The sequence below is a fragment of the Calonectris borealis genome, chromosome 2 (assembly GCF_964195595.1).
Source record: "Calonectris borealis chromosome 2, bCalBor7.hap1.2, whole genome shotgun sequence".
In the NCBI taxonomy this organism is placed as follows: Eukaryota; Metazoa; Chordata; class Aves; order Procellariiformes; family Procellariidae; genus Calonectris; species Calonectris borealis.
The window spans coordinates 28,761,515-28,786,389 of record NC_134313.1 but is presented as its reverse complement, the minus strand read 5'-3'; the positions used below and the strand labels follow the sequence as shown (position 1 = coordinate 28,786,389).

At 39.9% G+C, this 24,875-nt stretch overlaps 1 protein-coding gene across 2 annotated transcripts; it reads right to left on the bottom strand.

Annotated features, from left to right (window-relative positions):
* Positions 1–413: 413 nt before the first annotated feature.
* C2H8orf88 (chromosome 2 C8orf88 homolog) lies at positions 414–16,879 on the bottom strand. Of its 2 annotated transcripts, XM_075141511.1 has the most exons (6): positions 16,836–16,879; positions 14,406–14,498; positions 13,487–13,557; positions 9,242–9,326; positions 5,198–5,304; positions 414–695 (listed from the first exon to the last, which is right to left on the bottom strand). In XM_075141511.1, the coding sequence occupies exons 2-6, from the start codon at positions 14,482–14,484 to the stop codon at positions 657–659; spliced, it is 381 nt and encodes a 126-aa protein (XP_074997612.1). In that variant the 5' UTR covers positions 14,485–14,498; positions 16,836–16,879; the 3' UTR covers positions 414–656. The 2 variants fall into 2 exon arrangements, with proteins under 2 accessions (XP_074997612.1, XP_074997613.1); XM_075141512.1 differs by lacking the exon at positions 16,836–16,879 and having other exon boundaries at positions 14,406–15,161.
* Between the last annotated feature and the right edge of the window lie 7,996 nt (positions 16,880–24,875).

Here is a 24,875-nt window from a genome sequence, read left to right as displayed (position 1 = left end):
CTGACTGGACAATTCTTTACAAAGAACTTCAAGGAATGCAATGCATAGACAGTTCTCTTGTTCTGATCCATGATGAGAGAGGATTTCTCATTTTAGTGACAAGAGACTAGTAACAAGAGACTTTGTATCTTGAAAGAAGGTATGTATCCAAAAATATTAAAGAACCTCTTGTGTCAAGATGGAGATTTCAAATGAAGAAAGCACGCACGTGAAGTTTGGGGGCGGGGGGGACACGACCTAGAGGAGTACATACGCTAAGACATCTGAGATTTGACAGAGCCAGTATTTGTTGTTGCATTATTACTGCTAAGGAAAGGAGGTGGGAGCAAGCAAAAAGCCCCAGTCAAGTATTGGTTTAGAATTTATGGTCAGACAAACTATATGGCTACTAACACAGATAATTCAAGACAAAATTCTGTCACAGCAAAAGGTAAAATTATTTATTTTCACTGTAATTGTATTACCATCTCAGGCATTACAAATTGAAGGTTGACTTTTAAAGCATTCAGGCAATTACAGGAAGAAACAGGCATTTCCACAAGTTTCATAGGGTCCTACTTTCATCTGTAGGCACCCAAGTACGTTCAAAAATCTTAAAAGATCTACATCATACATAGCTCCTTCATTGATGGATTTCACATCTTCCAAACAACCTGTCACTTCTTGCGTGTGTCAATAAAAGGATTGCTCTTTTCCTGCAAGATAAACAAACCCTCAAATTACTTCAGGTGTAAGAGGTCATTTAAACCAGGTTTTCATGGGTCTGCTTATAACCCTTTTCTACTCCATGTACATTTAAAAATTTGATTTTTTTTTTTTTTAATGCAAGCAGTTCCACTTTCATTAATCACAGAGACTTAATCTGAAATCTTCCTGGCAGACACTGTCAACAGAGTTAACATCAGTTCAGTTCAAATGCTGAGCTATATGTAGGTAGGCTTTATCCCCACATCTCAAAAAACCCCAATATCTTTCGGGACAGATGCAACCCACAGCCCAATAACTGTAACAACAGCATCTCCCTTGTACAAGTCACTCTAGGAAGCTTTCTCCATCTGCAAATACAGCTTTCACTCATATATGGGCATACGCTTCAGCAGCGACTTCAAAAATTCAGAACTAGGCAGTCTTAAGATGAGCAAGAAGCACCTCAATACTCAATTCAGCAGCAAACTCTTGACAACCACCTGCTCCTAAATACAAGCTCTCTGACATGTTGTAGAATTGCCTGTTCCTCATTAGAAATTTATTTGGAGGCCTCCTTCTGACCGTTTTAAGTATCATTCATTTAATTTATACATGCATCTCATCCATCCCTCTGGTTTCTATGCAGAAAAATGGGTGACATTGGATCAGTCAACACACTGGAATTTTCCCCTGTAACTACAGAATCTGCTATATGAAGGCAACTAAAGTGCAGAGGAAAGAGGATGGATAATGGAACAACTGAACACCACTTACTGTTCAGTGTAAGTAAACTAAGTGGTTTTACATTCTCCACTGAAAACAAGTCCTGAATAATGATATCATCAGGATACAAACACTCTACTATCATTTCTGGTCCTGCTCTACCAAGAAGAGGACTGTCTTTAGATGACTTGTTATCAGGATGCCACAAGCAAAACTGCACAGAAATCCGCCTCAGCACTTACCTTAGAGATCTCAGGAACAGCAACATTCAGATAACTTCTTATTATCATGTCAGCTCTGCTACAGGATGTCCTTAAAATTAGACTGCCTCTCTCCCACCCTTCTAGAAACCACAGAGGCCACGAGGAAGATTTTTGATTTATTGTTTAAGTAATGGGAACATCCAATAAAATCTGATAAAAGAAACACGGTTTTCACAGCCTCCCCACACCAATTTTTTTTTAAACTGTGAGGGTGACCAAGCACTGCAACAGGTTGTGCAATTTCTCCACAGAGAGGTTGTGAAGTCTCTGCCTGTGGAGGTACTCAAAACCTGACTGGATACGATCCTGGGCAATCTGCTCTAGCTGACTCTACCTGAGCAGGAGGGTTGGACTAGGTGATCTCAAGAGGTCCCTTCCAAACTAAATGATTCTGGGAAATTCATTAAAAGCTACCAAAAACATGCTTAGGAAAGAAAAACAAGCAAGCGAAAAAAACCCCAAACCCAAAACAAGGCTGAAGATTATAATTCTGTCTCATCACTAAACAGATTAGAAAGAAACAGCACCTGGAAAACACTGTTTGCATCAAAACTAAAGCTGTTTGTACTTGTCCTATAGGCTTTCTACTATTAATCAACTTGTTCTCTACTTCCGTGTGGAATGCTCAAACTCTGACATCCAGTCTCAATAAGCAAAGTGTCACATAAAGCAGGCAATTTAGCGTGACAGACTGGTATCACCGTACTGCACCAGAAGGAGCCTGAAATCACTGCCTTTTATGGATAAATTAGTTCTGAATTTATCTTCACTTTTTCTTTGATTCCAGATGCCTTCTCAGATTACATGGTCAAGAATTATGAAATGCTTTTCCTCCAATCTACAAGAAGTTTTAAGAAAAACCCGTAACAGGTTCAACCCTTTTATGGGATATTGGGCTCAGACTATTCTCATTTGAGATAAACGGTCTCCTGGATAGAAAAATTGCTTATTCAGTGTCACTGTTTTAAGAGGAGCTATACACCAATGAGCTCCGCATTCCAAACAGACAGAGGCCTCTCCTATTTCCATGTTGACTACTCAGTCCTGTATTTCATGAAAGTCTCACTAGTAATGTTTTCCAAGAGATGCATCTAACTCAGAAGAGGAAATAATGCAGGTCTTTATCCCGTAAAATGTTTGGAGTTATTGGGTTTTTTTCCTTCTAATTTTGAAATCACTCCTCATTCTTGAATTTCAACATGTATCTTTTCACACTAATATATGAGATTTGAAAGTCAGATGCATTACTTGACAGGCCAAGTCAAGTCTAAGGCATTCCTGGGTAAGATTCAGCTTCTATTCTATTCACAGATTCTTATATTTGGATTTCCATACAGAAAAGCTTAATATCTCCAAGTGCTTCCATGTTTTTATAGAAAGTGACTAGCTGGGTAGGGTTCAGGTGTACCACAAAAAAATTTTTTTTTCGATATATGGCAATGGGATTTCTAACAAGATTCATCTATTTTAGCTGAGATCTTACAATGTTCTTAGAAACAATGGTAATTTTTATCTCTTCCTTGCCAATACGGAAACTGCTTAGTGAAAAGCAAGCTGATATATCCATGCAGACATGCAAAATACATCTTCAGACAGTCCACATCCGAAGAATTTAAATGTTTAATTCACGTTAACACACCGCCAAACAAACTCCCTAACTACTAAAAATTCAATGTCTACACTAAAATTCAACACTAGAATACAACAGTGGATAGTTTTATCCCATATTAACAGCAAAACATTTATTCTAGTCAATTCAGAAAAAAATTACAGACTATCACTGACCAAGTTTCATACTTATAACGTGGAACTAACTTCTGAAGTATGACTGGCAAGCTAATAATATCACCTTTATATACTACAGAGACCAGTATACTTGCAATACCCTTTTCAACGCTGTCTCCAAGATCACACAGCAAATGCATCAGCTTTTGTTTTCTTCTAATGAGAACAGGATTTTTTTCCTTTAGCTTCCTATTCATCCATACTTTGTACTTAAGACACCAATAATGATAGCTAAGTGATACACTTTATGTTATTCTAACACATCCTGACGAATAAGGGTTTGTAATTTACCCATCCCCTTTTGCAGCTGAATACAATCAGAAAACTCATCACTTTTTTATCTGTATGATAAATTAGCATATGCAGGTGGGCGCTTACATACATATGACTAACACAAAGCAGAGGAAAGACTTTAAGAGCAGGCCTCGTAAACAGCAAGATACTCTTATTTCTGAAGACAAGACTATATATAACTGGATATATTTATGACATCATCCTACAGACAAAAATCCTCCAGTCCCAAAACAATCTCTTAAAACACATGCAACCCATCTTGGCTTGCACCAGCTTTTACTGTCCTTATTCCCGCTCTACCCAAATTATTTGCAGTTTAGCCACATCATGAGCAATTTTAGAGTTCATTCACCCACTGACTCCATTTCTGCGGTGGTCCTCTTTTACCTATGAACATAACTATGTGAAAGTGTATATATTATAAAAATTTGCTCCCCCTTAGAAACTCAAGCAACAGAAGAGGGGGGAGGGAAAGTCAGGAAATTCAAGAGTTGAAACTTCCCTATCTGCAGGCAGGTTTTCAAACAAATAAAACTTTCATCTTGAGGACAAATATATAGAAAGATGTAAAAAGTAAGACCAGGGAAGGCCGATTACTGTCATATATTAGTTTAACTTTGTTTTTCCAAAGAATAGAAATTTTAAAAAGTTTAAAACTGCCTCAAATTGTGGCCAGCACAGTACTCATCTAGACATACATACCAGGATAACAATCCTATTTCTAGAAGAACTACACCCCAATGGCCTGAAAAGCAGCCTAGTATCTAGTCTGATTTGGTATTATAATGTTTATACCCAAGAGCATTTTCCAACACTTGGTGTGTGGAATGCGAACCATTAGATTTTTTTCTCTTAACACACGAAGTATTTGAGGATTATTTAATCTCAAAGGTTAAGGTGGCACTCCTGGATATCCTTCACATTCATCATTCATTTCTATTCATTTGTCCCCCACAACACAGACCAGAGATAATGATAACACAACTGCATTAAGCTCATTAATAATTTTGGAGTGGACACTGATGCATGGACAACTTAAACACTGGAATCAGACTTTGACCAAGCCAGAAATTTATCAAGATTGTTCTCTTTTATTTTGAAGACAGAGATGGAATTCACATAGAACACCAAAGCTATGTACTGTGATTTCATAGTAGAAAGCTTTAATATGATTTCATACTGACTTTAAATCTGGAAACATACCTGATCTTTTTCCTGAAAACAAAGAAAAAAACCCTTTTACTTTGTATGGTACTTGCCATGGTAAGATGCCAAATACAGACTGGGGAAGTACAAAAGTAACAGAGCTGAACTGCACGATCTGTCTTTTGAAGGTTTTATCAATTTGGCAGGCTAGTCTGAAGAAGAATGTTTCCTATCAAATGGGTTATCAAAACCTCCATGGCTGTTTTTGTAACTTCACTTAATACGAAAAATGCACTTACTGGCTTTTCAAGTACAATTGGATGATCAGGAAGAAACTCTGGCTTCTTCTGAGAGAGAGAAACACTTGAAAGTTTCAGAAGGAAATCTCTGCTGTATTTGATCCTTTCTGTAAATATACAAAATTACTAAGTTCAACGTTGTTTAAAACATTAAGGTTCGGAATTCAGAGAACTGATTTGGTTTCTTATAGAAGCATGGAAATGCTGCATGTGGAATATAAAAATCAATATTAAAACCAGCAGTAATTTAAGTCTGACCTTGCATCAGAACAATTTGTAGTAAATTAGAGCATTTCACTTTAACTCTATCAAATTGACTTAGTAAATATTGAGGACTATTTGTTTTAATACAAAGGAACACAGAAAGGTGAATCCAACCTCACACTACAGACAGACTCCCTGTATCTTGTTGTAATTAACAGAAACACCACAAGCTGGTCTTGAAACCCTAGAAGAAAATCTGTTCATAACTCACACCAAAGCGGCACGTTTCTATGTGACAGATAACAATAACGGAGTGTCTCTCTTCTTGGAGCTATTAAGTTATGTCTTTGAACAGGTTAAAGTAATTAAGAGATCTGCTGTATATAAACTGGCAAACGGATTAATACCAATTAAATAGTTCTGAAGGTTTTACACTGAATCAACAAGAGTCAGGGGCTTTGCTTAGAATGTGCATGTTATCGTTCGAGTTTGTACCGCTATCTCTACTCTAGCATAGCCTCAGATATGTCTACGCATGTCCGTAATTTAAGCTGATATTCTTAAACATGTGCAGAAACAAGAGGAAAGGAATTAGGCAAAGAAGGGACAAACTTTATCTTTGGTCCTTGGTGACAAATAAGTTTGCTCCCTTAGGAATAATGGGCCTCCTGTAACTGTTACACAGTCACTTGATCGACCACAGTTTTTGCTTCTCAGGCTGTAGGCTGTTGACAAGAGAGGCCACAAAGTCAACTATGAATGTGATTTCTTCCTGCCTTTGACCACAAGTGCTTGTAGTAACTGCTGAACCAATGTGAGGGCAGGAGGATAACTTTAAAAAGAACACTTTAAAGAACATGAGCATATTTGAAAACTTACGGCTTATTTTTTTTTTTCCCCTTGTTTAAAAACATACGAAGAAGTCATCTTCTGTAAGGCTTTGACACAGTCCCCCACAACATCCTTCTCTCTAAACTGGATAGGTATGGATTTGATGGGTGGACTGGCCAGTGGATGAGGAATTGGTTGGATGGTCTCATCCAGAGAGCACTGGTCAACAGCTCAATGTCCAGATGGAGATCGGTGACAAGTGGTGTCCCACAGGGGTCTGTAATGGGACCAGTACTGTTTAATATCTTCATCAATGACATAGACAGTGGGATCGAGTGCACCCTCAGCAAGTTTGCAGACAACACCAAGCTGAGTGGTGCAGCTGACATGCCTGAGGGGCAGGATGCCATCCAGAGGGTCCTGGACAAGCTCGAGAAGTGGGCCTGTGTGAACCTCATGAGGTTCAACAAGGCCAAGTGCAAGGTCCTGCACCTGGGTCAGGGCAACCCCCAGTATCGATACAAGCTGGGGGGATGAAGGGATTGAGAGAAGCCCTGCAGAGAAGGATTTAGGTGTACTGCTGGATGAAAAGCTGGACATGAACTGAAAATGTGCACTCACAGCCCCGAAGGCCAACCGTATCCCAGGCGGCATCAAAAGAAGCGTGGCCAGCAGGTCGAGGGAGGTGATTCTGCCCCTCTACTCTGCTCTGGTGAGATCCCACCTGGAGTACTGCATCCAGCACTGGAGTCCTCAGCACAGGAAAAACACGGACTTGTTGGAGCAGGTCCAGAGGAGGGCCACACAAATGATCAGGGGATGGAACGCCTCTCCTTGAGGAAAGGCTGAGAGAGCTGGGGTTGTTTAGCCTGGAGAAAAGAAGGCTCCAGGGAGATCTTATTGTGGCCTTTCAATACTTGAAGGGGGCTTATAAGAAAGATGGGGACAAACTTTTTAGTAGAGTCTGTTGCGATAGGACAAGGGGTAATCGTTTCAAACTAAAAGAGGGTAGATTCAGACTAGATATAAGGAAGAAATTTTTCACAATGAGGGTGGTGAAACACTGGAACAGGTTGCCGAGAGATGCCCCAACCCTGGAAACATTCAACGTCAGACTGGTCGGTGCTCTGAGCAACCTGATCTACTTGAAGATGTCCCTGCTCACTGCAGGGGGGTTGGACTAGGTGACCTTTAAAGGTCCCTTCCAACCCTTTAAAGGTCCCTTCCAACTATTCCATGATTCTAAGAGAAAGCAAGGAAGTGACTGAGACAGCAGTAAAAAGCACTTAAGAATTGTAGAGACAGATAATTGAAGGCATACTACCACTGAACAGATATTAAATGGAAATTATTATCTAGAATTTAAGGTACAGCTGGAGATAAAAATGGAGTTCCAGTAGAAATTTCACAGTGCGATGGAAAAGGGGAGGGGGGGGGGAGGAGATACTTATTTGTAGGCAGTAGTTGAACAACAGGACCTCTAAAGTTGTGTTACTCTGAAGGAAAGAATTACAACAAACAGGAAACAAACAAAAGCCCTTTAAAAACAAGTGTTGGAAAGTTTGACATTGTGGAGAAACATGGAGTATACCAGGAAAGTATCACAGAGCAATTAACCACTAAAAAAGATCCGCAGTGATGGCTTATACAAGAGACCAGGATCTGATGAGAAACCATTTAAGACCTTGTAGAACACAATAGTCTCTACACACCAGAAGCAGAATCAACGACAAAGGATCAGAAAGCCACCACCAAACAGATAGAACTTGACAAGCCTGACACCAAACAAGATCCAAAGAATGGAACATTATTCCATTTACCAAGATCAAGAATAAAAGAAATGAACCTGAGCCTGAAAGGGGATACATGTAAGACTTACTTTCAAATCAGTAACACACAACAGTGTAGAATTACTGCTCAAGAACCTGGGTGATGGTAACCTCAGACTGAGGAAAAGTAGGAAAGGCTCAATAAAACTTAACAGAATTCTTTCAATTCTTGAGTATTAAGAGCAACAGAAAAAACCAAGTCTCCAGAGATTATTTAAGGATTGGAGATTACAGATGGACATTTGAGATGTCTGATTACAGGAAGGCATGAACAGAAAAAATTGTCTCAATGAATTGATGACCTAACCTGGATCACTGTCGCAGTTCCTGTGACATGTTTAGGAATGAAGAATTGGGCAGGAAGCAGCACAGAGGAAGACTGTGAGAATACGTTTGAAATCTGAGATCATCCCTTAATGAAAAAAAGGGTAAAAGTTTGGCTTGTTTAACCTACCAAACCATGACAAAAACACTATTATGCTTTATAAGTACTGAGTGACAGGCAGTACTGAAAGAAAAGCATAAGGAGCAAACCTTAAGGACAGTGTTGACACAAGAACAAACTGTCCAGGATTAATCATTAAAAAAATTCAGTGATTTCTAACCATCAGAAAATTAGTATTTCAGTAGCATTGTAGTAAGAGTAGGAAAAGGAAGCCAAACTACTAAATTCTTAAATTGGTTGCATGCAATAGTCTTAAAGATTGTATGCCATGACTGCCTCTTGCAACAGGCTAAAGGATGCAACTCAAACCTGTACTTCTACGCAGAAGCTATTTACACAAAAACAGGGTTTTGCGTGAAGAAATTTTTTTATGCTTCGGGTTTGTTTCTTCTTTATTTTGTTGATTTGTTGGTTTGTTGGGTTTTTTAAAAAAAATTTTTTTTAAATTTCGAATTAATTTTAATTAAAAAAGACAGGTACACCCTTACATGTAAGCAAGTCTACCAGCGGAGGTTTCCCACCTCAGATAGGCCCAAGTTTTACACTTTCTCTAGAGCGTTATGTGAAAAATTGAAAGGTTTCATATTGCTCTCAAATTGCGGTACAGAAGGAAGCCAAACTCTCAAAGCAGTGACTCATCAGAAAAAATAATACGCAGCCCACATCTCTTCAAAGTTCAACTGTCTTCTAACCAGAAAATACAATTCTGACACAGATCTCCATGCAATATTTTACCTTTTTTTGCTTCTGATTCATGCTGTTTTGGTTGACAGGGCATCATAGTTTGAGTTAAGATCTTCACTTCAGTCATTTCAGATAACTAAAATAGGAAGGAGAGAGTTAAACATTTTTTATATATTTCACAAAATTAAGTTATGAAGCTTGTTTCCTTTAAACATATTAAAACAAGGATGTACGTTTGGGTTTCTAGTTAAAAATAACAGTTGTAGCACAGTTTCAGTAATCAATTTTGCTTTCACCAGTCACCAAGATTTTAGACAATTAATACTTTTTGTGCATGAAGAAAACTGGATTCTGTTCATTTTTTCTACTCCTTGCAAGTGAATCACCATCTTCTTTACATTGTAAGAACAGTCTGAAAAGAAACAGTCTTGCACAAATTAAACTGTGGTCAGAACTCTAGCTATTTGTAACAGCTGATGCACCTCTTGACTTGAAAGATGAAGATGCTGCAAAATCGCTGCAGAAAACCATAAATAGGAATACTGGTAATGTAAAATGCCCAAGAAGTTTAATTTGAATCTGTTGAATGTTTGTTACTCTTGATTACATACAATAAAGGAATAGTTCAACGACCTGCAAAGCAGTATAGGTAAGCACATTTGAGACAGCAATCTTCTAGATAGAATTTTACAGTGCTATTGCTAGTTTTTAAAAAAGCACACAATTATCTCCTCCTTTTCTCTTATCTCACCCAGCACACAGCAAGAAGCTGCTATACTGGGGAGTAATAAAAGCAAGAAGGACTTTCCTTAAGACCAAAAGAGAAACTCGGATTCTCTCACTTACCAAAAGGTTTCATAAGCATCAAGACCCAACACCTACACAGTAACGCCGAGTTCCTTCCAACTGCCAAAACCTTGAAGTGAGTGTTTTGGAAAGCAGGAAAGCAGTTTACCCTCAACAGTTTGTCTTGGCTCCCAAAAGGCTCCACAGGTTTGGCTGAGGAATTTTAATCTCATTCTGAGACAAATTTTGGGCAGGAGGGGGCGGGGGCAGGAAGAACTGAAAATTTTGGGAAACATTTGTCAAAAGCAGAAGAGATCCTATTTTCTGCACAGAGACAGCAGTTAACACTTCGTACTGTAACTGCACCACCAGCTTTCATGGTGCACTAAAACTACAAATTGTGAATGGCAAAGTATTTCTAGTATATTACCCACCCTGCTCACACTTCCATTTTCTGTGGCTGAAATTTAGTTATCTTTTCCCGATTTGTCTACAACTTCTGGGGAAAAAAATCTGAAAAATCTAGGGATTTCAGAGAATGAAGTTAACAGAGCGCCATACTGCTAATTATAACTGCTTTGTGATGTTCAACTAGTCTTCGCAAGTCTTAGCTATTCAAAGGCTCTTTCCAAGTACAAACAAGGATTTAACACATTCTCAAATCCACAAGAAAAAGACATGCATAATAAAGCAGAATTTACAGCAATGTGCCAGACAATGTCACCACAATATTTTTACATTTCTTCCTGCACCATCTCCCATCACATCATCCTGCCAACTGCTTTCTAATATCAAGAGTTCTATTATGCTTGGTTTTTGGTCCAAAACTTAACATTTGAGTATCAACACTCACAACAATACTCTTATACATGTTCCTACCTGAAATCCACCTACAAAGAATGGAATCCATCTATAAAGAATATGCCTAGAGCAGGGCATGTATTTCTGAAGCTCAACATCATTTTTAAATGGTAGTTAAGAAGTAGTAAATTAAAACTGATACTGACCGATGGAGATTTTTCAAGGCCCTCTCTCTACCTCAAATAGATGTGAGGTAGTGGACTCAACACTCTCCAGAGCTTCTAAAAATTCTTTGCATACCATGAAGGAATAAAAATTATTCTTTGCTTTAAATTATCCAGTTAGGGCACAGTGAGTATTCAGGCACTTTGGTGGAAAGTCCCTAGAATCAAGGCTAACATCTTAGATACTAACACTATGCCTGTGCTCATTATTAACAGTAGCTCTTCTCCACTTCCTCTAAGGCTTAAGACTAGAAGTTTCAGACTATGAAGTTCCTCAGATAGTAGTTTTAATTCTGTAATTCACTGCTGCTTATACTCGGAGTTGAATCTAACACTGACCGGCACTCCTGATGTGCCATAATGATGATTCTTTTTTCCTGGCAGAAGTCTAAGCAGCTTTAAGTGTGCATACTAGATATCCCAGAGTAAAGCAGTTTGCCAGATTCTTCTTCAGTTCTTTCACTGCTTTAAGAACCTGGTTTGTCAGAGTTGGTGCTTTTTTTTTCCCCCTAAAGCCTCTTTTATTTTTTAAAAATCTATTTATAAGTTAGTGGCAAATACAATCTGCTTTACTTTTTAAAATCTTCACCGTTCACCATGCTCTCCAAAAAGCAACCTGCATTTCCTGTACCCTAACCTATATCAACTTGAATATTTATTCTCTCTTTAATAGATCGTCACTACATAAGACTATGACTGGTGGTTGTAAAAGTTTTAACAAGTTGGTCTTCCTTTAGCAATACTACGTGTTATGTCAACAGTTGTTCTTGTTTTTCACCTTACAGTGTGTTTAGTATTGTGCTCATTCATCTTCTGTAACAGGAAATATATTGGAGGAGGAAGGAAAGGGGATGAGGATAATTGAAGTTTTATGATTGTAGATACAGAGCACTATTACTGTCTTGCCAAAAGGCAGTAACATTTAAAGTACCTGAAATACAGAAACAATTTTGAAAAACAAGTTCTTGAAGTGAAATATATATATATATTATTCTAGGAATGGGGACATTATTTCACCATATCAAGAGCCAAAGAGCAAAAGGATAACTACATACAGCTGTCTCAGATCACCACTGATGCTTTCTGAAACATAGATTCAGCAAGATTCATTAAAGAGTGACAGGACACAATAATGATAATATCATCAGATTCAGATCCCAGTATCTTCAAAACTAGATACTGAATGTTCCTGCTTAGAAAAACATTCTGTGAAGCTGCTAGGCTAGCCTCCAGGCCAATGCTGCACATCAACTAGGGGTTCATCGGGTACTAATCAGTTGGTATTTGGAGGTACCCATGAAACAGCTGACAGTCAAAAGTATTAAAAAGCTTTTTCAATATCCTATGCCAAAATTGTTTTTTTAAAAAAATACAGCTATACTAACATCAAAGAAATGCAGTATGTAGCTACATGTAGCCAAATATTGATGAAACTGAGCACTACAACATTGCTGACCACAGGCCTATTCTAAAAGCAAATAGTTTATTCTCCTAAATACATATTGCTCAAGAGACAAGTGTAACTGTTCATTTCCCTATGTGTGATCAAGAACAGGCTGCCAACACCTTGATGGTTTTGTTTTTTGGGTTTTTTGTTTGTTTGTTTGTTTGTTTTTCCTGTTGAAACTTCCAGAACCTTCATACAATAAAGGAAGGACTACAGGATTATTAGACCTCTCTAAAACAACAAAAAAAGAAGGAACAGAGCCTTGGTCTAACAAAAAAAAAACAAACACCACAAACAAAAACCCACATTATAACTTTCAATATGCTCTGAAGAACATTCAAATCAGTATCAACAGAAAATCAAATTCAGACAATGAAACCTTAAGCATTCCACTTGGAACACTACAAACTTCATTTTGCAGCAAACAAGTTTCAAGTTTGAAGGACACATTGTACCATGTCTAAAACCAAGTATTTCTGGCAATAAAGCACTACAGTGCTTCCGGTTTTTTGAATGCTAAGGCCCATTTATTGCCCAGTCCTGCAGAGTCAATGAAACAGAACTACAGAATGCACTGGAACTGTTTAATTATCTAGTTTTGTGAAGTTTGCTGCCCCAAATGAATTTGTGCATGTGCTAACAAAACTGAAAGAAAAAAAAATTCTTTCTAATGTTATTCTTTACATATAATAAGCAAAGACTGAATATGTGTATTTTAAAATAGCTGTCTTAAATTCAGTGAAGACTAAAGAAACGCCACACAGACTTTCATAAGACTCTTAAATAAGTAACTCATAAGATGTATTTTTCAGCTACTAGTGCATGCAAATATCAAGGAAAGGCATTCCTGAAACTCGTACTTCTTTTTAACACTTCTGACGCTGCTGGTTTATAACAAGCGAATTCAAGGACACTCCCAGCTGGAAATACAGCTTACTTTTTTCATTTGGTAACATAAGGGATCAGCTGATCTCCAATTTATAGCACTCTAGAACACACTCCAACAACTTTGTCATGTACTATTTACTCAATACTCACCCAGTCAACCTTACTCTGCAAACATACTTCAGTGTTGCTAGGTAATTCAGTCTGAAAGTTTAACGCAATGGCTGATAATGGGTGAAGATAAGAGAAAACATTAAGAAAAAATATTTTAAACAGACTCCACATTTTTATTTTGCGATACTTGCCACAAGAACATTACTGAAATCCAACTGCAAAGAGATTATATGAGCATTTATTCACAACTTCAAAGAGCTAAATCACCATAGGACCATCGTCCCATTTCTTCCATGAATTTTAAACAAAGTAAAAATTTATCATGTCACTTAGCTTCTGTCCACAGCAGCACAACTGTCACTTTTTGGCACAGCTGGCCACCAAAAATTTCTAACTTAACAATAATAATAGCTGTAATACTGCAGTATCTAGAAGGCATACAAAGATTTAAAGAAAAAAAAAAACTAAATATACACATCTAACATAAATACTGCATGATTTTTTTCTTTGTTTTTTTTCTGTGGGTTTTTTTTTTTTTTTTTTTTAAACTTGTATGAAGGCTAGATAGGAACAGTACGGTTACAGCACTTGCAATAAAACCTAAACAATAATCTGTTACATTATGTGTATTTTATGCTTTCAATAGCAGAAGTCAACAAACCCAAGAAATCCAAATTTAATGGAGAAGCCTGATCCAGCTTTCTGAAGCCAGAATTTCAGATGCCAAGCTAGAACAACACCAAAAAGCATTCTGCATAAACCTAATGTAGTTTAAATTCAGTTTTTATCACAGAGATGATGTAGTAAGATCAACACACAGCAAGATATTTATACATCACTGTAGTCTGAACAAAGTCATTAAAAAAAAAAATCCAAATCACCTTACATGTCCTTGTTATTTCCTTAAAAGCAACTGAAGCCTTGGCAAAGTGAACTGTATCTTAGCCATGCTACTCACCTTGTTTAGAAGACAGATGATGCACAGGTCGTGCTGGCTGAAGGGATTTACCAATAAACTTTTTAGTTTCCTTTAACATTTTGAAGCACCACACTTTAAAAAAGCAGCAGAAATCAATACAGAGCATTCAGTTTCACAAACGGATGTTAAGTGAGAAGAGCAGTCTATCTACCACTTGCTAGTTGCATTTGACAAGAGGATATACTATATTTTAGTATCTGGGCAGGAAAAAGAAAAAAGGCCTAACACAGAAGTTTTCTTAGATGATAGAATATGCTGGATAAAATTTGCATGAAGACAGAATCAGACACCTCTCTCATTTTTCCTTCCAAAGCTTCTTCTCAAAAAGATTTTTTTCCCTAGCTGCTTCTCAAAAAGATTTTTTTCCTGTATGTACGTCTGTACGCTTGGAGAAAGGAGATGGGGACACTTGATGGAAATGAGTTAATTTAATTCAATGCGGGTTTAATTAATTAGCATCAGCATACGCTTTACAGCCTGCTGGCTACACAGGAGCTCCTTACATATATATCTACATAAACTTGCATAATTGTTTTTTAATATCTACTTTAGTTAAATTAATACAGTTTTACATCTTCCCACTCCATTTAGCTGCTACAGAAGCACCAAAACCTCTAAGGTGCTAGGCTGACAAATCTCCCACTATAAGTAAACCATCAGTCATAGTATCTTAATTCATAATATCTGTATCTGAATTCTTCTCTTTCCCACCCCCACCTCCTTTGTCAACTGGGAGATTTCATGATTTGAAGGAACTTCTGCTTCCTTTAAAGAATAGGAGAAACAATAATCAACACAGTAATAATGGTACTGAAATTCTGTTTTCTCCAAGAGACTTTACAAGACAAGGGAAGAATTGTTGTAGCAAAAAAGATTCAAAGGAAACTATCATGACTTCAAGACTTTAAAACTATAGAGATTATTATCCAATTCCAGTTTGGAATAAGAAAAGAGAAGTTAGGCTATTTAGAATATGATCCAGTATCACCCCCCACTTTAATTGGTCTTTTCATTATAGGAAAAAAAAAATCATCTGTTTACTACATTATAATCTTTTGAACACTGAACTTTTACTATATTCAAGTAACGGTTTTCCAACATAGCCAGCCTGAACCCATTCAGGTCTAGAAACCAATTGTTAAATGGTTACTGTCCCAGTTAGAACAGTTGAGCTAAAGCTAGGAAAAACGTTCTGGTTTGATTCCCTGGTTTTCCTACCTTCCCAACTTAAAAAAGAGAAACTTGAAAGTTGTAGTCAAAAGCAACACTGAGAACTTCTGCAGGTGAATGAACTGAGACTACTGACATGGATGATATATTTCATTTTATGCAGATTAGGAATGCATGTTTAAACCATATTTATAGTAGATACTAAATTTAATCATAAACCAATGTAGTAATGATATCTGCATTGGAAGATTAAAAAAGCAAGTTTTCCTCTATATCCTGATTGCAAATGATATGCACACACTTTTTAAAAACAGGAAAAAATGTTTAAGAGGCTGGCTAGCTTCTAGAAAGTAGCACACCTGTATTATTTAAAGTGTCCTCCTGTTGATGAAAACAAGATGACTTGTGGTCACAGCAAAACAACACATTTTGCCCCCCCCCCCAATTCCATAAGGAGGATTTCTAAGAAACCACATACTCCCAAAGAAAGCAGAACAGAAGAGAATATGAGAGGAAGAGGGGAGTTTTGGCAGGGGTGAAATAAAGAATAGTGTTCTATCAGCTCTATTTCCTCCTTTAAGTTGAAGGAAGAGGCTAAAAAAGATCTCAACAAATTATCCAGCCCAACCTTCAGGATTATTACAGTGTTCTATCTGACTAATATCAAGAGGAGTGGAGAAAGATTAGTTTTAACAGCTGAGAAGCAGAAACTATTGCTGCAGGGGCACCTCCTGCATCCCAAGACTTTCCCCTTACAAAGACCATATTGCTTCTCAGGAGTTACTCCGATTGGTGACCTGCCCACCAGAAAGGAAACCTTCTGCGGTAGCAAATAGGCCTAGCAGGATTTGTTTGACTTTTTTTGAGCATCTTAACAAGTTGGACATTCACAGCAGACACCTTACAAGGGCCCATCAGAAATGTTCTTTGGAAGGCTCTTTCCTGAACACGTGAAAGAGAAGTAACACAATTTTTGTGAAAAATCCCCCAAGCTCAGCAGGCCCACGAGTAACCAGACCATCTCCCCTTGCCCAAAAGGCACAGCACCGTTTCACTCCGAGCCACCCAACGCCTACCACAACCCACAGCCGCTCTCCTCCAGCCTGACAGGAACTGCCTCCCCCCTACCCGGTACCTAGCAGCCCGCGGCGGCCCGACCCGGCCGCCTCCCCGGCCCCGCCACCTCGCTACTCGCCAGCCCCTCGGGGCCGAAGGATCCCAAGGCCTGCCCCGGCCCACCTCTAACCGCCTCCCGGGGCAGCCTCCCCAGCCGCAGGCAGCCTCCGCCCCAGTACCCCGAACGGGCTCCCAAGGCGCCGCTCTCCCTCAGCGGCGGGCGGGGCCCGCCTTCGCGCGGCGGCTCTCGCCACAGCCGCGTGCCACGCGGGGTCGGGCGCCGCCGGCCGTTTAACGGTCGCGCTGGGAGCGGGTGGGTGTAGGGGTTGTAGCCCAGCGGCGGTCTTCGGCGTCCCTCAGTGGGGCTGCTGTGGATTCTTCCCGCTACCTGCTGCTTTTCAGGGAGGGAGTGCAGGCTTGAAGGATGCCCTACGAGGCGCGGCAGTTTTTGCCAGCCCTGCCAAGGCGGCAGGAAAGGCAAGATGAGGTGCTGCCGCCAGCTCCCTCTTGTGTCAGGACTGAGAGAGACTGGAAATAAAGGTGGTGTGGTTTGTAAAGTAACCTTTAGTTGATTCTTTTTCCGCTTGCCTTGGCAGTTTTGCCATTTCAGGTTGCGGAGTGCTTTGTGGTTATGTTTTTTTGCGAAGGTTTTTGTTGGTGTTTTGTTTTGGGTTTTTTTAATAACTAAAGCGTATGTTACCTTATAGCACGAAAACAGGAGTTTCACAGCTACTGCTGCGAGTCGGGCACAGCCCCTTCCCCCGGTGTGAGGGAGAAGCCCGAGGTCAGTATGAGGGAGGGGCAGTACGGCCTGTGCTCTGACTGAGGCACGTGCTCTGGGGCACCGCTGAGGGTGATTCTGATCTCAATCACTACAATGCCCATAAAAAGTGCAATTTAGGAGTCAGCTTGTGTCTGTGTGATTTACTGGCTGAACAGAAAGTATTTTTCCACATACTCTTCCTCCCTACCTTTGTTGGTAGTTAGATTTCCCCACTCTTTCAAAAATTAAGTCTGTCCTTAGAACTACTAAGGGGTCCAGGAAGGCTGGACATTCTTCAAGAAGGAAGTCTTAAAGGCGCAGGAGCGGGCTGTCCCCATGTGCCGCAAGAAAAACGGGTGGGGAAGACGACTGGCCTGGCTGAACGGGGAGCTCTGGCTGGGACTCAGGAAAAAAAGGAGAGTTTATCACTTGTGGAAGAAGGGGCAGGCAACTCAGGAAGAGTACAGGGATCTCGTTAGGTCATGCAGAGAGGAAATTAGAAAGGCAAAAGCCCGGCTAGAACTCAACCTGGCCACTGTCGTGAGAGACAACAAAAAATGCTTTTACAAGTATATTAATGACAAAAGGAGAGCCAAGGAGAATCTCCATCCTCTATTGGATGCGGGGGGGAACATTGCCACCAAGGATGAGGATAAGGCTGAGGTACTTAATGCCTTCTTTGCCTCAGTCTTTAGTAGTCAGAGTGGTTATCCTCAGGGTACTCAGCCCCCTGAGCAGGAAGACAAGGACGACGAGCAGGATAAACCCCCCATAATTCAAGAGGAAGAAGTTAATGACCTGCTACGCCACCTGGACGTTCACAAGTCTATGGGGCCGGATGGGATCCACCCAAGGGTACTGAGGGAGCTGGCGGAGGAGCTTGCCGAGCCACTTGCCATCATTTACCAGCAGTCCTGGTTAACTGGGGAAGTCCCGGATGACTGGAGGCTTGCCAATGTGACGCCCATCTATAAGAAGGGCCGGAAGGAGGATCCGGGGAACTACAGGCTGGTCAGCCTGACTTCGGTGCCGGGGAAGATCATGGAGCGGTTTGTTTTGAGGGTGCTCACGAGCCATGTCCGGGACAACCAGGGGATCAGGCCCAGCCAACACGGGTTCATGGAAGGCAGGTCCTGCTTGACCAACCTGATCTCCTTCTATGACAAGGTGACCCACCTCGTGGATGAGGGAAAGGCTGTGGATGTGGTCTACCTGGACTTCAGTAAAGCCTTTGACACTGTCTCCCACAGCATGCCCCTAGAGAAGCTGGCGGCTCACGGCCTAGACAGGTACACTCTTCGCTGGGTAAAAAACTGGCTGGACGGCTGAGCCCAGAGAGTTGTGGTGAACGAAGTTAAATCCAGTTGGTGGCCGGTCACGAGCGGTGTTCCCCAGGGCTCAGTTTTGGGGCCAGTTCTGTTCAATAACTTTATCAATGATCTGGATGAGGGGATCGAGTGCTCCCTAAGTTTGCAGACGACACCAAGTTGGGCAGGAGTGTTGATCTGCTCGGGGGTAGGAAGGCTCTGCAGAGGGACCTGGACAGGCTGGATCGATGGGCTGAGGCCAATTGTATGAGGTTCAACAAGGCCAAGTGCCGGGTCCTGCACTTCGGCCACAGCAACCCCAGGCAACGCTACCGGCTTGGGGAAGAGTGGCTGGAAAGCTGCCCAGAGGAAAAGGACCTGGGGGTGCTGGTTGACAGCCGGCTGAACATGAGCCGGCAGTGTGCCCAGGTGGCCAAGAAGGCCAATGGCATCCTGGCCTGTATTAGAAATAGTGTGGCCAGCAGGAGTAGGGAGGTGATCGTGCCCCTGTACCCGGCACTGGTGAGGCCGCACCTTGAATACTGTGTTCAGTTTTGGGCCCCTCACTACAAGAAGGACATGGAGGTGCTGGAGCGTGTCCAGAGGAGGGCAACGAAGCTGGTGAAGGGCCTGGAGCACAAGTCTTATGAGGAGCGGCTGAGGGACCTGGGGTTGTTTAGCCTGGAGAAGAGGAGGCTGAGGGGAGACCTCATCGCGCTCTACAACTACCTGAAAGGAGGTTGTAGCGAGGTGTGTGTTGGTCTCTTCTCCCAAGTAACAAGCGATAGGACAAGAGGAAATGGCCTCAAGTTGCGCCAAGGGAGGTTTAGATTGGATATTAGGAGAAATTTCTTTACTGAAAGAGTGATCAGGCCTTGGAAGAGGCTGCCCAGGGAAGTGGTGGAGTCACCATCCCTGGAAGTATTTAAAAGACATGTAGATGAGGCCCTTAGGGACATGGTGTAGTGGGCATGGTGTGTTGAGTTGACGGTTGGACACGATGATCTTAGAGTCTTTTCCAACCTTAATGATTCTATGATTCTATGATTCTACTACTCTGTCCTACAAAGTGTAGTCATGTTTCGTCAGGGCCTTACAGTGGAAATTAGGAGAGAACAAGTGACTTTTGAACACAACTGTGAGGCCTCCACAACGAGACTCAGAAAGAAAAGGAAAAGCCACTGGCAGGGTAAAGCTGTCAGATGTGGTTTGTGACTCAGGAAACAGCCCTCATCAGCCTGCCCAATTGCACCAACCTGTTACACGGGTATGAGGGACCCGAGAATGGCCACTGGCTTTTCATTTATGTAAGTGATGGCATCCTGCATGTTTTGGAAATTAAAATGTATTTTTTCTTAAAACATGTAATCAACAATAACAATGGATACGCCCTGCTAATTCCCAAAGGAGCAGACTAAAATTCCCTGATGTTAATTTGCTAGATTCCAGGTAGTCACCTTACTTACATTACTTCAGTAAACAACGTTAATGAAAAGTTCTTTTTTGTTAAATTTTTTTGGTTTTGTTTTGGTTTTTTTAATATTTCATAGCACCTATGAACTCTGATTGCAAAGGTTCATAATAGGTAGATAACATCAGGTATGTAAATTAATTATATAAGTAGCAAGTATTTAAATAATAGGTATTTAATTATTAATATCCAATGTTAAGATTTACAATCCTAGTTTGTTATCTATAAGACTTTCTTGTTCCATCAAGCATTGTGGTTCTTCTTTCCTGCAACCTCTGAATTTTATTTTTCTTAAGTCAAGTATGCAGAGTTGAATACTGTCCCTGAAATGGAGGCTAATATATAGATGTCATGCTCCTATAGTCTTCTCTCAAAAGACATCATCTTCCAGTGAGTTTCCTGAACTGTTCGCGCATGGTGCACCATCACATTCTCTTTGCAGACACTGATGCAGTACATCTGCATACTCGCTAACCCACTTGCTGCCACTTAAAGTCTGGTTTGAATTTCTCCCAAGTGAATTAGTTTACACTCAGACATATCATGTTTCTTCTGACCCGTCATCTGTTCTCACAAGATTATCATGTAAAACAGTTACTCCTCTATTCATGTCAACCATTTCCCTTAGCTAAATCAGCACTAATTATCAATTATTAATATGTAAGTGCACATAAATATTAAATGTCTGCTGCCGCTCCAGAACAGTTACTGACAGGAAAGTCAATGGGGCAACCAAGATAAAGGTTCAGATTTTCATGGGGCTGTTGTGGTTTTTGGAAGAAGTGTGCCAGGTGCTGCAAACTGGATTTGCACAAGATCAACACAATCCTTTTTGTGGTTGACGTATCGAAATGGTATCATGTACAGTGATGTAGAATTACATATCCTTCCAGTATTTTTGCAGATTTGAACATGCTAAGGATGAATTAAACAGTAAAAAACCTCACTTGTGTATTTCATAAGGACTCTAGACTGGGCTGTTGCTTTGAATATATAAGGGAAGGAGAAGGGGCAGGAGCAGAAATAGGGCAAGAGGAAAGAAATGGAGTGTGCCAGATATTTTGAAAGCTTGTTGCTCCTGGGCCTGCTGGGAAGATGGGAATATTAGGGCTGGTAATGGCTGGTTTTTGAGGCGCTGACCATCCCAGCAGGAATAGTTATCACCTCACTCGCTGCCACTCATGAGTTGGCAATACCAGCAGCAGCAGTGAGGCCAGCTTTCCAGCATTCTGGCGTAGGCAGAGGGAGCACTGGACCACAGCCATTTCGCAGATCTCAGCAACCTGCTGTCTTAAGCAACTTTGCCTGTGCCTAGAGAGAATCCGGCTTCTTATTGTGGGAAATGAAAATATAAGCTAACGTTTTTTCCAGTTTATCAATTGTCTCCCAGTTTGCCTGGTGCTGCTAATTACCCTACTGGAAATTTTTACTTCATTTGGTATTGTTTGTGGTCTAACATTACACGATAATAATCTCAAATACCTGATATATACAGTAATTAATTTAAAGAGCCAATGACAGGTCTAGCCGAGAGAGATTTATTATATATAGCAAAATAGAAATATTTTTTAATTTATTTTTAAGTTTTATTGCTGTGTGAACAAAATGCATATATGCAGAAAAAACCCACCCCAAAACCAAAAAGCCAGCGGGCTTTTTCTACTTGGCGAACTAATCAGAGAGATTATTTCTTTTTTTTAACATATTGCTTGTGCTCCTAAAGGCTGTAGATTGTAGAAAGCCACACAGTCACGCTTACTCCCTTTACTAGATATGGTTCAGGAAAACAAAACATTTATGAAAGACAATATCAATATTGCACGTGTAAAAATGAGCAATTGCACATCTAAATGAGCGTGTAACTGTAATGGTACATGATTTTAGTTTTGTAATGGATGGCATTTAATAGCAAAGTAATGGCTTTGTGCTGAAACGAAAGGACTCTTGGGCCAGCCTGGGGGCAGACTTGTAGCTGCAGGTTTAAAAAGCCATTTTCAGTGTAATTTGTCATTCAGTTCTATGCAGCTAAATGTAATCAGCCTATTTGCATATGTAATTGTGATTTATTTAGGCAGTACTTTTTTGGGAGACTTTTTTTTTCTAAAACCACTTTCAAAGTAATTTCATCACAGGGCAAAAAAAGCATTATTTCCAATGTTGTATGCTTTATTAGTCAGTCAATAGAACAAACACTGAGAGACAAGAATGTACGTGTAAATGTGTACATGTGCACACGGAATATTTTAGTTGTGCATTTGTGAAGTGGCTACTTCAGCTACTGACTTGTCCTGTGACAGCAGCACAGGGAAAGAATGCAAAAACTTTTTTACCCCCTGCCTGTTCCTGAAGTTGAACTTTTTTTTACTATACTGATGCTGGTCTTTGAATAGCTTTGGGAATTCAGAATATTAATCACAAGTATTAATCTTGTTTATTATGACTAGAGAAACTGTTGAATTGAAAGTGGGAAGCTATTGCTGTATGTAGTGCTTACCACGTGTAACTAAAAAGAGGTTTGAATGTTTATGATCAGCATATAATACTATGTATGTTAATATATGCAAATGTATTTTCTTCACATACAAAACTTCCTTCACTTCTGTCAACTATCATGCTTCTCTTGGATTAGGATTTTGTATTTTTGTTTAAAATTAATTTTCTGGGATCATTAATTAAAACAGATTCTCAAAATTTTTCTGCAAAATTTCTGATTTCCGTGAATGTGGAGAAAAATCTTGACAACATGGATCAAAGGCACCATACAAGTACCAAAAAATCCCCAATTGGCAAATAAAAAGAATTTTATAAATCAATATATAAAAGACATATCAAAATTAAACATTCATTATTTTGGGGGAGGACTGCCTTGCTCATCTCTCATCACTGAGCGATGGCAGTACTGAATTGCAGAGGTTAATTACCGCACCTGAACTGAACAGTGCATTCAGGATGCGTGAACTGAATATTCTCAATAACTGCAGACACTAAAGATCAAAATTTCAACTGACCTTGTTTTGGAGTCTCTGAAAAACCACCTGCACGTCCTGCTTCTCAAAGCGGATCCCAGAAGCTACTGGCAGGAGGACTAACAGGCAGAACCGCCCATGGAACCTGTAGGCTCTGTTATGTCATAGGGGGTTTACCTGGGTAGCAGGGTCTGCTCTTACTGCCTGGACCAGCATGGGAGCTGCATGCTTCTCAGAGTTGCCCTTTTGGTTTGGATATGCTAAACTGTACCTCTGTTGAAGGAACTAGCATGCGGAGGGCCCATCTCAGGTGCACAGCTTTATTTTGCTGTGATTGCATCGGATAGTGGAAGAAGATGCCATGGGGGACAGCTGATCCCAAGAGAAGGAAAACTGCTAGACTGCAGCTAACAGCGGGATGAACTAACTTTGTATATGAAGGAGGATACAGAAAGTATCAAGGTATCTACTGTGGGGTTTTTTTTGTATTCACAAAAGCATAAGAAAAAGAAGTTAGGAAAGATTTGTGGTCCTACATGAATCAGTCAACAAAAATTCATCCACACCTATCATCATCCATCACAACGAAGTTTTATAGTCTATGTACACATATGCTTAGTAGTAGACAGATTAAAAAAAAACCCATGTATTTCTCTTGTGTGTTTTTATATATGCACAGGAAAAGAGACTCACACATTTAATAGTTGATAATAATATCCTGGAAGAGTTCAATTTGCTTGGGGAGAATAGAATTTTGAAACCATGACTTAATGAATTTAGTGCAAGTTTTGCACTTTTTTTCTGGGCTTGGGCCAGAATTTCACCTGCTATTTGTATAGATTCCTTTACTCTGAATTCTTACATCTGATATATCTATCATAGCTGAATTACAAGACCTAAAAATCTTCATATATGCTGAAGTCAGTCTCTGAATCTGAAAAGAAACTTCAAAAGAAATCAGCTCATGCTTCAATAAAATGCACAATTTTGCTTTCCAGGATTTCAGTCATGGGAATTGGGTTTAGTTCTTAGACTGATTGAGATTGTTGTCATAGCTTTTAATAAAGTATATAGAGTGTCTTCTAAGACATTGCTTCCTTTAGATTCAGACTAAATCAGCATGATTCAGCAAATGCCACCAAAAGCTGTACTGATAAATAAAGATACAGTAAATGGGGACAGAAGACTCAGGACCAAGAGCATAATAGGAAGCAAAATACCAGTTTGGAATGTGACACCAGGAAACACATATTAGCTGTGCAAAGGAGTAGTGATTATAAAAATTACACACATTAAAACTATGCATTCATGTTTCTCTGGATTGAGATAATAATCTGTTTATGTCACAGCTGTGGGGAAAAATAGTTATCAAAATTGTTGACAATTTTCATTTACATGCCAAACAGGAAATAAGATTTCAAGATAATAAAACTGTTATGTGTTCAGATGTGTGTATATACATATGAGGGTAAGGATGACCTAAGTGAAAATTAATCCTTTGTAAATTAATCCATTGTATAATGCACCCTGGGAAGTCAGATTTCCTTTGTCACCCTGAAATATATTATTGTAAAATTACTGAATGCAAATTAGCAAATAATGGAATGGAATAATTCAGACCTCATTTAGCTCTTCTAGGTGCAAGATATGGCTGAT

Bases quoted from the DNA above. Each gene is read 5' to 3' on its own strand.
- C2H8orf88 (XM_075141512.1), bottom strand. From the start codon at position 14,532: ATGCTCTGTATTGATTTCTGCTGCTTTTTTAAAGTGTGGTGCTTCAAA. The intron at 9,327-13,486 runs GTGAGTATTGAG...TTCCTATTTTAG, and splicing joins TGCAGAGTAAGGTTGACTGG to TTATCTGAAATGACTGAAGT. The intron at 696-5,197 runs GTAAGTGCATTT...TTTATCTTGCAG, and splicing joins CAATTGTACTTGAAAAGCCA to GAAAAGAGCAATCCTTTTAT.